At 36.7% G+C, this 13,259-nt stretch overlaps 1 protein-coding gene across 3 annotated transcripts in view; it reads right to left on the bottom strand.

Annotated features, from left to right (window-relative positions):
- The window catches only part of RFX3 (regulatory factor X3), a gene marked incomplete at both ends in the record, with an annotated part of 132,046 nt that overhangs the window by 97,144 nt on the left and 21,643 nt on the right, over window positions 1–13,259 (bottom strand). For all 3 annotated transcript variants that reach the window (XM_080911323.1, XM_080911321.1, XM_080911322.1), the window contains one exon: window positions 7,188–7,285. In XM_080911323.1, coding sequence (XP_080767449.1) covers window positions 7,188–7,285 — 98 coding nt within the window. The remainder of the gene's footprint in view (window positions 1–7,187; window positions 7,286–13,259) is intronic.

The following is a 13,259-nucleotide window of genomic DNA, read 5'->3' as shown; positions in this document are numbered from 1 at the left end:
TCTGGTCTGCATGGACACGCTGTCTGAATTATTGAGACTCTCTGTCCTTCTCAACCTGTAGAAACTAATACAAATGACTGGAGAAGGCAGGTGCTACATCGTCATAATGAGGAAAAATAAACTAATCCATAATAACTGTTATTCTTATGTTATTTTTATTTTTAATTTTTAATTCTTGGTTGCTCAATTTTTCCCATACTTTTTATTTTTATTAGCGTTTTAAAATTACTGAGCTGTATTTTTAAAATTGCTCTTACAAAAAAAGAAAAGGAAACACTTTAAAGTCTGGCCATCCCTTTTATTGAAGTATAAAAATCTTCTCTATCCTTACAGACCTATCTCTTACAGTTCAATCAACATACATGTATACCCGCTCACATGCTACCCACTTTAGACGACTTTTCCAGTCACTTTTTCATCTCCCTATGCAGCAATAATGATAGCCCTGCCCTAAAAAAAATCTATAAACCTCATTATCCCCGATACCACTATTTCTCAATCTAGTGAGACACACTAAAGTATCCTATTGATAGTGATGTCGAAACAGCCAGTAAGCACTGGGAACATATTAGCCATCTCTTAAGAAAACAAAATAAAAATGGAGACTATAGTTTGCAATGAGATACCCATGAGCATAAAACAAGCCTACCAAACTCCAAATAGATTGGACCAGAAAAGAAATTCTTCCCGAAACATAATAGTCAAAACTTAGGGCAGAAATAGACCAAACAGAAACAAAAAGAACCATTCAAAGAATCAACAAAACCAAGACCTGGTTCTTTGAGAAAATTAACAAGATTGATAAACCCTTAGCCAGACTAACTAGAGGGCAAAGAGAGAGTATCCAAATTAACAAAATCAGAAAGGAAAGTGGAGAAATAACAACTGAAACTGAGGAAATTCAGGAAATCATCAGATCCTACTACAAAAGCCTATACTCAACAAAGCTGGAAAACCTGGAGGAAATGAATGAATTCCTAGACAGATACAAGATATTAAAGTTAAATCAGAACCAGGTAAACCATCTAAATAATCCCATAACACCTAAAGAAATAGAGGCAGTCATCAAAAGCCTCCCAACCAAAAAAAGCCCAGGTCCAGATGGGTTCAATGCGGAATTTTATCAGACATTTATCGATGACAAAATACCAATACTCTCCAAACTATTCCACAAAATAGAATCAGATGGAACACTACCTAACTCATTTTTTTGAGGCTACAATAACCCTCGTTCCTAAACCACACAGAGATCCTACAAGGAAAGAGAACCTCAGACCAATCTCACTTATGAACATTGATGCAAAAATACTCAACAAAATTCTTGCAAACCAAATCCAAGAACACATCAAAACAATCATTCACCATGATCACATAGGCTACATCCCTGGGATGCAGGGATAATTTAACATACGGAAATCCATCAATATAATCCACCATATAAACAAACTCAAAGAAAAAAACTACATGGTAGTCTCAATAGATACTGAGAAAATATTTGACAAAATTCAACACCCTTTCATGTTAAAAGTCTTGGAAAGAACAGGAATCCAAGGCCCATACCTAAGCATAATAAAAGCAATATACAGCAATCCAACAGCCAACATCAAACTTAACGGTGGGAAACTTGAAGCAATCCCACTAAAATCAGGGACTAGACAAGGCTGCCCAATCTCCCCCAACCTATTCAACATAGTACTGGAAATCCTGGCCGGAGCAATTAGACAGTAAAATAAAATCAAAGGGATACAAATTGGAAAGGAAGAAGTAAAAACATCACTATTTGCAGATGACATGATAATGTACTTAAGCAACCCCATAAATTCCACCAGAGAACTCCTACAGCTGATAAACAAGTTCAGCAAAGTGGCTGGATACAAAATTAACTCAAACAAATCAGTCACCTTCCTGTACTCAAAGGACAAACATGTGGAGAAAGAAATTAGGGAAAACGTACCCTTCACAACCGTTATAAAAAGTATGAAATACCTTGGTGTGACTCTAACTAAGCAAGTGAAGGAACTGTATGACAAGAACTTCAAACCTCTAAAGAAAGAAATTGAGGAGGATCTCAGAAAATGGAAAGATCTCCCATGCTCATGGATTGGAAAAATCAACATCTTAAAAATGGCCATCCTACCAAAAGCAATCTACAGATTCAATGCAATCCCCATCAAAATTCCAACCCAGTTCTTCATGGAATTGGAAAGATCAATGTGCAATTTCGTATGGAATAACAAAAGACCTAGAATAGCGAAATCCATCCTCAACAACAAGAAAACATCTGCGGGAATCACTATCCCTGACCTCAAGCTATATTACAAGGCAATTGTGCTGAAAACTGCGTGGTACTGGTACAGAAATAGGCATGTGGATCAATGGAATAGAATAGAAGATCCAGAAATGAGCCCTCATGTATATGGTCACCTGATTTTTGACAAAGGAGCCGTAAACATTCAATGGAAAAAGGACAGCCTATTCAACAAATGGTGCTGGTCCAACTGGCACTCAGCATGCAAAAGAATGAAAATAGACCCTTTCTTATCTCCTTGTACAAAGCTCAAGTGTAAGTGGATCAAAGATCTCCACATTAAACCAGATACACTGAAACTATTAGATGAGAAAGTAGGGAAAACCTTAGAACACATAGGCACAGGAGAAAATTTCCTGAACAAAACACCAATGGCTCAAGCTCTAAGGTCAAAGATTAACAAATGGGACTTAATGAGATTGCAAAGTTTCTGTAAGACTAAGGACATTGTCAAGAAAACAAAACGGCAACCAACAGAATGGGAAAAGATCTTTACCAACACCACATCAGATAGAGGCCTAATATCCAAGGTATACAAGGAACTCAAAAAGCTAGACACCAGAGAATCAAATAACCCTACTAAAAAATGGGGTACAGAGCTAAACAAAACGTTTTCAGTTGAGGAACACCGAATGGCCGAGAAACCTCTGAGGAAGTGCTCAACATTCTTAGCCATCAGAGAAATGCAAATCAAAACAACCCTGAGATTCCACCTCACACCAGTCAGATTGGCCAAGACCCAAAACTCAGATGACAACAGATGCTGGCGAGGATGTGGAGAAAGAGGAACACTTCTCCACTGTTGGTGGGGTTGTAAACTGATACAACCACTCTGGAAATCAGTCTGGCGATTCCTCATAAAAATGGACATAGTACTCCCTGAAGACCCAGTTATTCCACTTCTGGGCATATACCCCAGAGACACTATAATACACAACAAAGATATATGCACCACAATGTTCATAGCAGCTCTATTTATAATAGCCAGAAGCTGGAAAGAACCCAGATGGCCTTCAGTACATGAATAGATACAAAAATTTTGGTACATTTACACAATGGAGTACTACTCAGCTATCAGAAACAATGACTTAACGAAATTCTTAAGAAAATGGCTGCATCTAGAGAATATCATCCTGAGTGAGATAACCCAGTCACAAAAGAACAGACATAATATGCAGTCAGTGATAATGGGATACTAACCCCAGAAAGCTCTGAACACTTCAGAAACAACTCACAGACTGTGTGAAGTTCAAGAAAAAAAAAAAAAGAATATATTTTAATTAAAATAGAACTGTATCACATCCCCATTTCCTTCCTACAACCCCTCCCAGTTTCTCTCCTATCCCCTCAAATTAATACCCTCTTTTCTATATTATTGTTATATATATACATATGTGTATGTATATGTACACACAAATACTTAATTACAACCTTAAAAATGTATTCGTATACTTCTATGCAAAAAGGCTTAAAAATTTGTACATTTATCTTTGTTTTTTAAAACAAAGTTTTTCAATAAAAAAAGCAAAAATTGGCACAAAGCCACACCCTTGGTAAATATAATCCTAAGTCACTGTAGTAAGTAAAACTTAATAAAAATATTTTAAGAGCCCCCCCCAAAAGACAGTGACAAAGCACCCATGGTTCAGAAGACCAAAAGGCACATTCTTCACCTAGTGCTAACAAGACAGGGCTAGGAATGGGGTGGTCCCAGGCTACATGTGTCTCTCTGTTTTGTATACAAAAAAAAAAAAAAAAAAAAAAAAAAAAAAAAAAAAAAAGATAGTGCTATGTATGGAAGAAGAAAGGAAGTCTCATTCATGAAAACACAGGATACAATATATTCCACGAGAAGAGCTGATTAACCAAGAAAAGCAAGAAGAGAATTGATCATGTTCAACATAGTAAATAGCAAATGTCTAAAACTAACAGTGAAGAAGTAAACCAGAAATAATCCAAAATCAAAATCAAGTCACAAAATCACCACATTTTGTATCCAATATACAAAGTCAAGTCACAAAATCACCAGAAATAGAACAGTCTTTAAAATAATAACCTCATGGCAGACAGCCTAACTCACCAATTATAAACACTGAATTTTTAAAATATTTCAGATATCTGCAGCCTAAGGAACACACTTAGCTAGGAAAATATTCAAAGAGAGCCAAAGGCTGCAGGTAAATGCAAGCTGGGAAAAGGTGATACACTGACTCTCATACCTGGAACAGTAGACTCTAAACTAGAAATTGTCAGAAGAGATAAAGAAGGCTCCGGTTACTATTAATAACAGGAACAATTCTTCAAGACGATAAATATCTATAAATAACTATGTATCCAATCTTAACGGCTACAGTTTCACAAAACAAATAATGCAGAAACAACAACAGGTCACATAGGGTCACACACACAATAATAGTGTGAAACTTTAATACCCAATTAGCTAGTTTATGTTACATCTTACAATAAAATAATAGCAAAGGAACTTCAGAGATATAGACAAATAGTTTTTAACAGATGCCTACCAAGTTTTCTAATCAACAGAGAGTGACCACATGTTTCTGTCAGCAATTTGTATAATGTTCTCTAAACCTGGCCATATTTAAGGTTATAATGTAAGTCTTAAATACAAGAAAGTCTGAACTCATTCCTGTATCTCATCAGACAATAGTCAAATAAAGCTAGAAATCAGTATCAAGAGAAAACTTGGAAATAACAAACACTTGGAGACTGAACAGTGTGCTTTTGAATAAACAGTAAGGAACTAAAGAAGTCAGGGCATTGAAAGATTCTTAGAATCAAATTTTTAAAAATGCAACCTATCAGAACCTATGGGACCTGAAAGGACAGTTTATTATCTCTAACTGATCACCTAAAAGAGGCAGGTTCCCAATAAATAACATAATGACACACATCACTATTTTAAAAAGCAAGAACCAACCCTAACTCAGGACATGCGAAAAAAAATAAAGATTAGATAGGGCAAAAATGAGTGAAATAGAGAATAAAGAGCAATGCACAGAATGTATGACGTAAAAAGATTCTTTGAAAGATTAGTCAGTTGATAACCCCTCAGCCAAACTAACAAAAAAAGAGATTAGACCTAGACTAATAAAATTAGAGACAAAACAGAAATTCTTACAATAGACTTCAACACAGTATATAAGATCATGAGAGATCATGCTGAATCTGATGAATGATTTTGGTGGAATTGTAAGCTTTAAATCAGCATATAAAAACTAATACCTTTTCTGTACAATAGTAACAAATTTGCTAAGAAATTAAGAAGAAAATCTTAATTAAAATAGCTTATAAAAACAAAAAGTAAGTACCTAGTAGTAAACCTAAAAAGTAAAAGAACTCTGCAATGTAAATTTTAAGATGCTCAAACAGAAAGCTGAAAAAGACACTAGTTGGTGGAAAGACCATCCGTCCTAAAGCAGAACTGGCTCTAGTACCAAAAGTAAGATACAGATTAGTGCAGTCTCCATCAAAACAAGTTGGGAAGAAAGCCCTAAAATCTATATGTAAACAATAAAAGGCCACAAATAACAAAACAAAAATGTAAGCAGAAAGTAAATTGTGGGAGGTGTCAGAATATCAGCATAAATATTATGTGACAAAAAAAACACCATGATACATAAAAAAGAAAGGAAGGAAGCAAAGAAGGAAGGGAGGGAGAAAGGGAAGGAGAAAGGAAGGAAGGAAGGAAGGAAGGAGGGAGGGAGGGAGGGAGGGAGGGAGGGAGGGAGGGAGAAGGGAAGGAAAAAAGGCAGGCAGGCAGACACAGAGTTCACCTTAGGAAGCTCAAATGAGTACCCAGAGCAAACCTCACATAGCTCTAACACCTACAATGTCATCCAAAGCATACCTGAAGAAACAGATAACCTACTCAATAATTGGTGGAGGCAAAAGTGGATATTTACCTATAGAAAAATGCAATTAAACCTTTATTTGTTTTCCTGAATTAAAAATTGGCCTACGGGTAGATCAAAGACCTTGATTCAATCTCTGAAATGCTGGAACAGCTGAGGACAAATATTTCAAATATTCTAGGCAAAATTTTTCTGAACAAGGTATAGAGCACCCAAGCTACAAGGCCATGAGGAGTGCAATTACCGCTGGGATACTAAGAGCTCACACTGAAGAAGGACATGCATCCCAGGGATGCAAAGGGCTGAAAACCAGAGGGCTAGAAAACAGACATGAAGAGACCTGACTGACTTAGGTGTAATCAAAAACTGTCCACTGAACAAAAGCCCAGGCTGGAATCATTTCTGACAACCTGGAATACTATTTAGTTTCTCCACTTCAATAACACATTGACTCTCAATCTAGTGGCTGCAGAAAGCCAATAATAAATATACAAATCGCTACTATTGTTGATGCAATGGAGAGGAGGCAGTTGAGGAGGCTGACTTGAGTATGGGAATAAGATTTGTAGATCATCTCTTTTATGTAGATTTAACTGTGCTAAGTCTACAAAATTCTTTACATAAGATTTTATACAAATTTATAGATAAATACAAACCTCATACATATCTAGCTTGACGTTTAAAAGTTACAGATGTTAAGACATTATTAAAGCATAGGCATTGTTAACAAGAAATATAAGTTTTTTGAATTTAGGAAAAATTGCTAGGGCACACACATTATGAACAATTTAAAATATTCTGTGAAGGCTAAGTGAGAACAAAATACAACTATTTTTATTAATAAACAGATAAAACTCGAAATATCAGTTTAATTTAAATAACTGTCTCAGTAAAATAAAAACAAAATAAATTGAAAATTGTGTCAACAATCCCAGGACTAGGGGGATGTATTAAAAATTACAGAATTTCTCTGAGTTGGGGGAATCAGATGATAGCATCCAACTTACATTGCTCCATTGGTATAGACAGTGTCACTTCCTTCCACATACTGCACCTGAGCTGGGTAGACATGTTGGACCTGCTGAACTGTCTGTACTTGCTGTACCTGAAAAACAAATATTAGGACCAGGGTTAAGTGGGAGACACAGAAAGGGTACATGACATTAGATCCATGCCGATGGGTAGGCAGAAGAAGAGTACTACATCTCAGATCTCTCTCAAACCTTTCTCCAGAATACTGATCAACAGCAGATGGCTAGCACTGAAATCCCTTAGATTTATAGTACTTTTGTGAGATTGCAAACTGCTACATTCACTCTGTAAATCAATCTGGAAGTTCTTCATAAAAATGAGAAATAGATCTACCTGAAGACCCAGCTATACTCCTCTTGGGAATATACCCAAAAGATGCCCACCATGCCACAGAAGCATGTGTCCCACTATGTTCACAGCAGCCTAATTTGTGATAGCCAGAAGCTGGAAACAACTGAGATGTCCAATAACAGATACAGAAAATGTGGTTCATTTTCACAATGGAAATTACTCAGCTATTAAGAATGAAGACATCCAGAAGAAGCCAAGATAGAAGAGGAAGATGATCCTCTGTGTGGCTTTAAATAAGCACAGCTAGTTATGAATATCTTACAAAGATGGATTATTATAGGACAATTTGTCATATCTAGGTGGGCAGTTTATAACAATATCAACTGGCTCTGGGTGTATTGTGTGGACATTTGTGAGTGGGGATTTTTTAATATAAATCTGATTGATGAATTACCAAAAAGGAGAAGAAGGAGAAGGAGGAGGAGGAGGAAAGGAAGGAAGAAAGGAAGGAAGGAAGGAAGGAAGGAAGGAAGGAAGGAAGGAAGGAAGGAAGGAAGGAAGGAAGAATGAGGACATCCTGAATTTTGCAGGCAAATGGATAGAACTAGAAAATACCATCCCAAGTGTGGTAACACACATCCAAAAGGACATGCACGGTATGTACTCATTAATAAGTGGATATTAGCCAAAAAGAAAAAGAAAAAAGAAAAAGTCAAGAGGGAGGAAGAAACTTAGGAGGGAAAAGGAAGGTGGGGGATCGGGGGACATGATCTGGTACTGGGTGGGGGGAAAGGACTAAGCCCTGAGGACTAACAGAAAGAATGGAAACAGGCAACCTTGGGAGGTAGGAGGTTGGGAGGACCCTCTAGAAGTATGTCACACCTTAATGGATAAAAATTTCTCATTATTTTACATGTGGCCTCTTAACCTCTGGGGGATGGAGGATGGGTCCTCTACTTCAAAGGCTTTCTGGCATTCTAGACTTGGTGAACAGCATCACTAAATTTTGTACTAATTTTTGTATTTTAACATGTCCGATAAATTGGTGATTAAAATCCAGTGGCTTGGGGCTAGAGAGATGGCATATCCTTCAGCTAACACCCTTAGTTCCCAGAGTCAAGCAGTCACAACTACCTATAACTTGGGCACCTACACTCATGTATTCATACTCCCCACCCCAAGTCCTGTGCATATAGGATTAAAAGTCACTTAAAAATCTAGAGGTTTGAAGAAGTTCCATTTGAGAAGCTGGGAGCTTCTGTCCACTGGCTTATAATGAAGCCATCTGCAATATCAAGTTTCATCTAAAGGGCTAGACAGCTTTAACCAGGATCTTTAGGCTAATGACCTATTTTTTCCCCTGAGAATCCTATTAATCGTCAAAGCTACCTTCTAGAAAAAATGTTAATAAAAGTTGTAAGCTTGTAGTAGTTAATATTTTTGGTCATTTTCTTAGTAGGAGATTTCTATAAAAAACCCGACTAGCAGGAAGTCTGCTGTCTGTCAGTCTTCTAGAAATGGCTGCATAAACAAACAGCAATGATACCAGTATCATGTAAACATGAAAGGGGAAATATCTACAGCATGCATTTTTATTCTCTTAGATGTCTTAGTGATCTATTAAACGGCATATAAGTATTATTGGTTTTTCTAGCGTTAGCTCCATATCACACAAAGTGTTTTACTGGAGTTCTCTAAATACTTCCATTCCTCATAATCGTTAAGGTTTTACTCAGTCTGTTTTCATAATCTCATTGTTTTAAGTAACATTGTACAACATGTCTTCAGAGATTACATCTTTTGGAGATTTTACATACATTTCTGCTAATGGATCTTCCATGATATTTATGGAAGTATATGCCTACTTTCTTAAGAAAACATCAGTTATCAATATATTTGGTAGTTTTTATAATTCTATAATAAGGTAATTTATAAAATGAAAACTATTTCATTACTTCTATTATCAAACTTACAAAGCCTATATGCATTGTTCTTCTCTAAATGTAATCTTGTAATCCACTTATTTTCCCTTTTTGTTTTTATTGGATATTCTCTGTATTTGCATTTCAAATATTATCCCCCTTTCCCCTACAACCCACACCCTTTCCCCTACAAGCCTCCCCCTTCCCCTCCAGTTGCTTCCATGAAGATGCTCCCTCTGACAACATCCCTGTCCACCTCAATGCCTTGGCATTCCCCTATACTGAAAAAACGCTCCACTGGACCAAAGGCCTCTTCTCCCATTGATGTCAGACAATGCTATCCTCTACTACATATGCAACTGGAGCCATGGGTCTCTCAATGTGTGCTCATTGGTTGGTGTTTTAGTCCCTGGGAACTCTGGAAGGTTTGGTTGGTTGATAAAATTGTTCTTCCCGTGAGGTTGCAAACCCTTTCAGCTCCTTCGGTCCTTTCTATAGCTCCTTCATTGAGGTCCCGTGTTCAGTCTGATGGTTAGCTGCATGCATGGTCCTCTGTAACAGTATGGCTTTGGAAGAACCTCAGAGGCTGGCAGCATCAGATCCCCTACACATAACACGGGTACTCAGAGTCAAATTCGGGTATTCTACCAGAATAGTACCTGCTCTTAAGCAGTAAAGCATCTTCCTGTACCCTAGCTTCTTCCAGTAATAATTTCCTTTGTATAAAATAAAAAAAAAAAAAAAAAAAAAACGAGAGGTTTTTATAAGTATGCAAAAACAATTAAAGTAGAATATGGTATAGGCCTTTTTGATAACACAATAAACTTTGATGGCTATGAACATTTTATTTTTGAATTCTATTTTTTTTCATATACATGCATAATAAGTGCTCATCAGTAATTACATACATTATAAGATTTTATAATTAAAGTAGAAATAAACCATAAATGTCAAAAAACTTAGAAGTGAAATCCTATTAGAGATTTATCAACAACAGCAATATACAAAAAGGTTCTTGGTCACATGGAGATGTCTCAGCACAATGTGACACTAGGCATTGATTCTACACAGCACCTACCAAGCTAATGAAATGGCACCGTGAATGGGGAAAGGGCTAAACCACTAAGACAGTGGATTACAGATGCCCACCAATCAGTTCCTGCAGGTAAGAGATGGAAACAGACATACTGCTGGTAAGGTGAGAACACATTCCTCCAAGGGTGAATTCACACTGTAGGAAGCAAAACTGGGGACATATCCCCAGTGATAAAATACACACACACACACACACACACACACACACACACACACACCCCACAAGATATATCCTGCTCTATAATGAGGTAAGATACTTTTAACTCTACTTTTCACTTTATATTTATCATTAAATTTTGTTTGGGAGTAGGGCTCCTTATTTAACAGGGTTAGACTATTAAGTCACAGAAATGTTCCTTCCTCTCCACTTAGCATCAGAGCTAGTGAGATCTAAGAAAGAGCCAAAGCCATGAAGATGGTCTATTCTGATCAATAAACCCAGTCACAAGATGCAAATTGTGAATGGCAGAATCTAGCCCATTCTATTTTATTTACAAATTATTGTTATATTAGCCCAAAGCCCCCAAACAGGTTAACTGTACACGTGAACATGTTTTTCCCTCTTTCTCCCTCTCTCTCTCCCTTCCTCCCTCCCTCCCTCCTCCTCCTCCTCCTCCTCCTCCTCCTCCTCCTCCTCCTCCTCCTTCTTCTCTCTCTCTCTCTCTCTCTCTCTCAGTGTGTGTGTGTAAATAGAGCACTAGCTATAGTTGAAAGCAGTTGTGAGCTGTTAGACATGAGTGCTAGGAACTAGACTCCAGTTTACTGGGAAACTACAAGTGCCCTTAATAGTCATTTCTGCATTCTCTGGATAAGACAATTTTTAACACTGCTTCAACTGGCACTAAAGGTGAAGAGAAGTCTTTCATATTGCATGTTATTTTCACTTTCTACGATAACTATGATTCAAATTTGTTCAAATATTAATTGATATTGTGTTAAACATTAAGTGATGTTTAGATCTGTGCTAAAGGTTGTGCATTAGAAACTGATTTCTGCTGTAATTTCCACTAGGTGAATTCAGGAAAATTCAAGTTAGCATTTCTGCAGTTCATCAGCATCTTCAATGACCTTATTTCCCGTCTCTCTTCATACACTAACTTGACATGTCTGCTATTAGCTCTCACGCCAGGTCCCTAGGAAAAAATTAATCAAACTGTACTAAAATTTCACCTTTTAATTTCATTCTCATTTAGAAACAAAAATGTTTCTAAAAATAATAAATATTTCTCAATATTTTTTAATTTTAGTAAATAATTAAGTGCCTAAAATAGGAATTGAAAAATAGGTGGAGAAAAATGGATTTAATGAAGCTAATCAATAGTTTTTATAATTAATCAGTGAATAAAGAACAAGGGTGCTTGAATACATAAAGCTCAAAATGGCTTTGGACCAATTTTTAAAAGCCTAAAAAGTTGGCAGTAATGAGGGTCTCATTATAACAGTTTTCTTCTTATTCTGCCCATTGAAGCAAAACTAAACTGCCAAGTGTAAATATATGAAATGTGCATGTATATGCATAGTGACTAGGTAGTTTAGAAATGTATGGACATACATTTGAAAAGAAAGCACTTATATCACCATTCACAATACTCAGAGCTTATGTGCTCATTCAGTGTACGTTTCTCATGATTTGCCTTATTTACAAAGGAATATCAAAGCAAATTACACATCACAGGAACATGTGGTAGTTCAACAAAATCAATTAGTATATTTTGAGGACAAATTTACACAATATGTTATTTTGGATGTGTTTCAAGAAAAAGAACATGAATCATACTTCAAAGTAGAAATCCTTCTCAATGGTAAATGAAATCACATATAATTGTTAAGTTCATTAGTCAGTTGAGAAGCTTTCTAGTATCTTTGTAAAAAAAATCTTCTTTATGTCAAGACAATTACCTTATTCATAAGAAGAATCATTACACATTTAGTTGGCACCAAGTGCTTTAAGTGTTCAACTTGAGAACTACATAAAGCTGTATTAACATACCTCTAACAGGCCTACAGGAGACATTGCAAGAGCTCCAACCAGATTAAAAAGATGAGATACAAGAGCAGTTAGGTGAAAGGCTGCTATACAACTGACCAAAAGTGAAACAGGAGGAAAAGCATTGTGTACTAGTAGATAGCAGAGCAGGGGAAGAAAGCTGACTGCATAGGAGCTGTATTAATGACAGAAGCTATGTGTGAGAAGAGAGAGACCAGGACTCATCCTGGAATCACAAACGAGCGAACTAGAGGCATATGAAGTAACCAATGATAGAAACGTCAAGAGAGCAGTGTGTGCAAGCTGGACTCCAGATGCCAGAAAGAAAAGGCACAAAGAAAAATCTGGTGGCTTAAGAAGCAGGGAGCTAGAAAATAAGAATCAAACAAAAAAAAATGTTTCTCTCGGTCTAGTTAAAAGCAATATAAATTCGGTGTCAAGCTTTTTAATACATCTCACCAAGAAGACTCCCACCATCGTTGTGAATACCAAACTAACTGTAGGTAAAGGGTATTGATTCATAAGCAATGATCACAGTGAACAAGGCATGGAGAAATCACAGGACAGTTTAAGGGGAAAGTTACTTAAATTCTCTCTTACTGAACTTACTGAGGAAAGGAAGCTTCTCTACAAGGTTAATATTTATAGAGTTCATCCTAGGACAGTTAACCAAAATAAGTCCTTTAGTCTCCTGAGTGAAGTGGGCCTTTGTGAAGACAGAGACGGATGGTTGACTGTAGGGTATGACACTC

The sequence above is a fragment of the Micromys minutus genome, assembly GCF_963924665.1.
Source record: "Micromys minutus genome assembly, chromosome: 2".
Lineage (NCBI taxonomy): Eukaryota > Metazoa > Chordata > Mammalia > Rodentia > Muridae > Micromys > Micromys minutus.
This window is presented reverse-complemented; position numbering and strand designations above follow the sequence as displayed.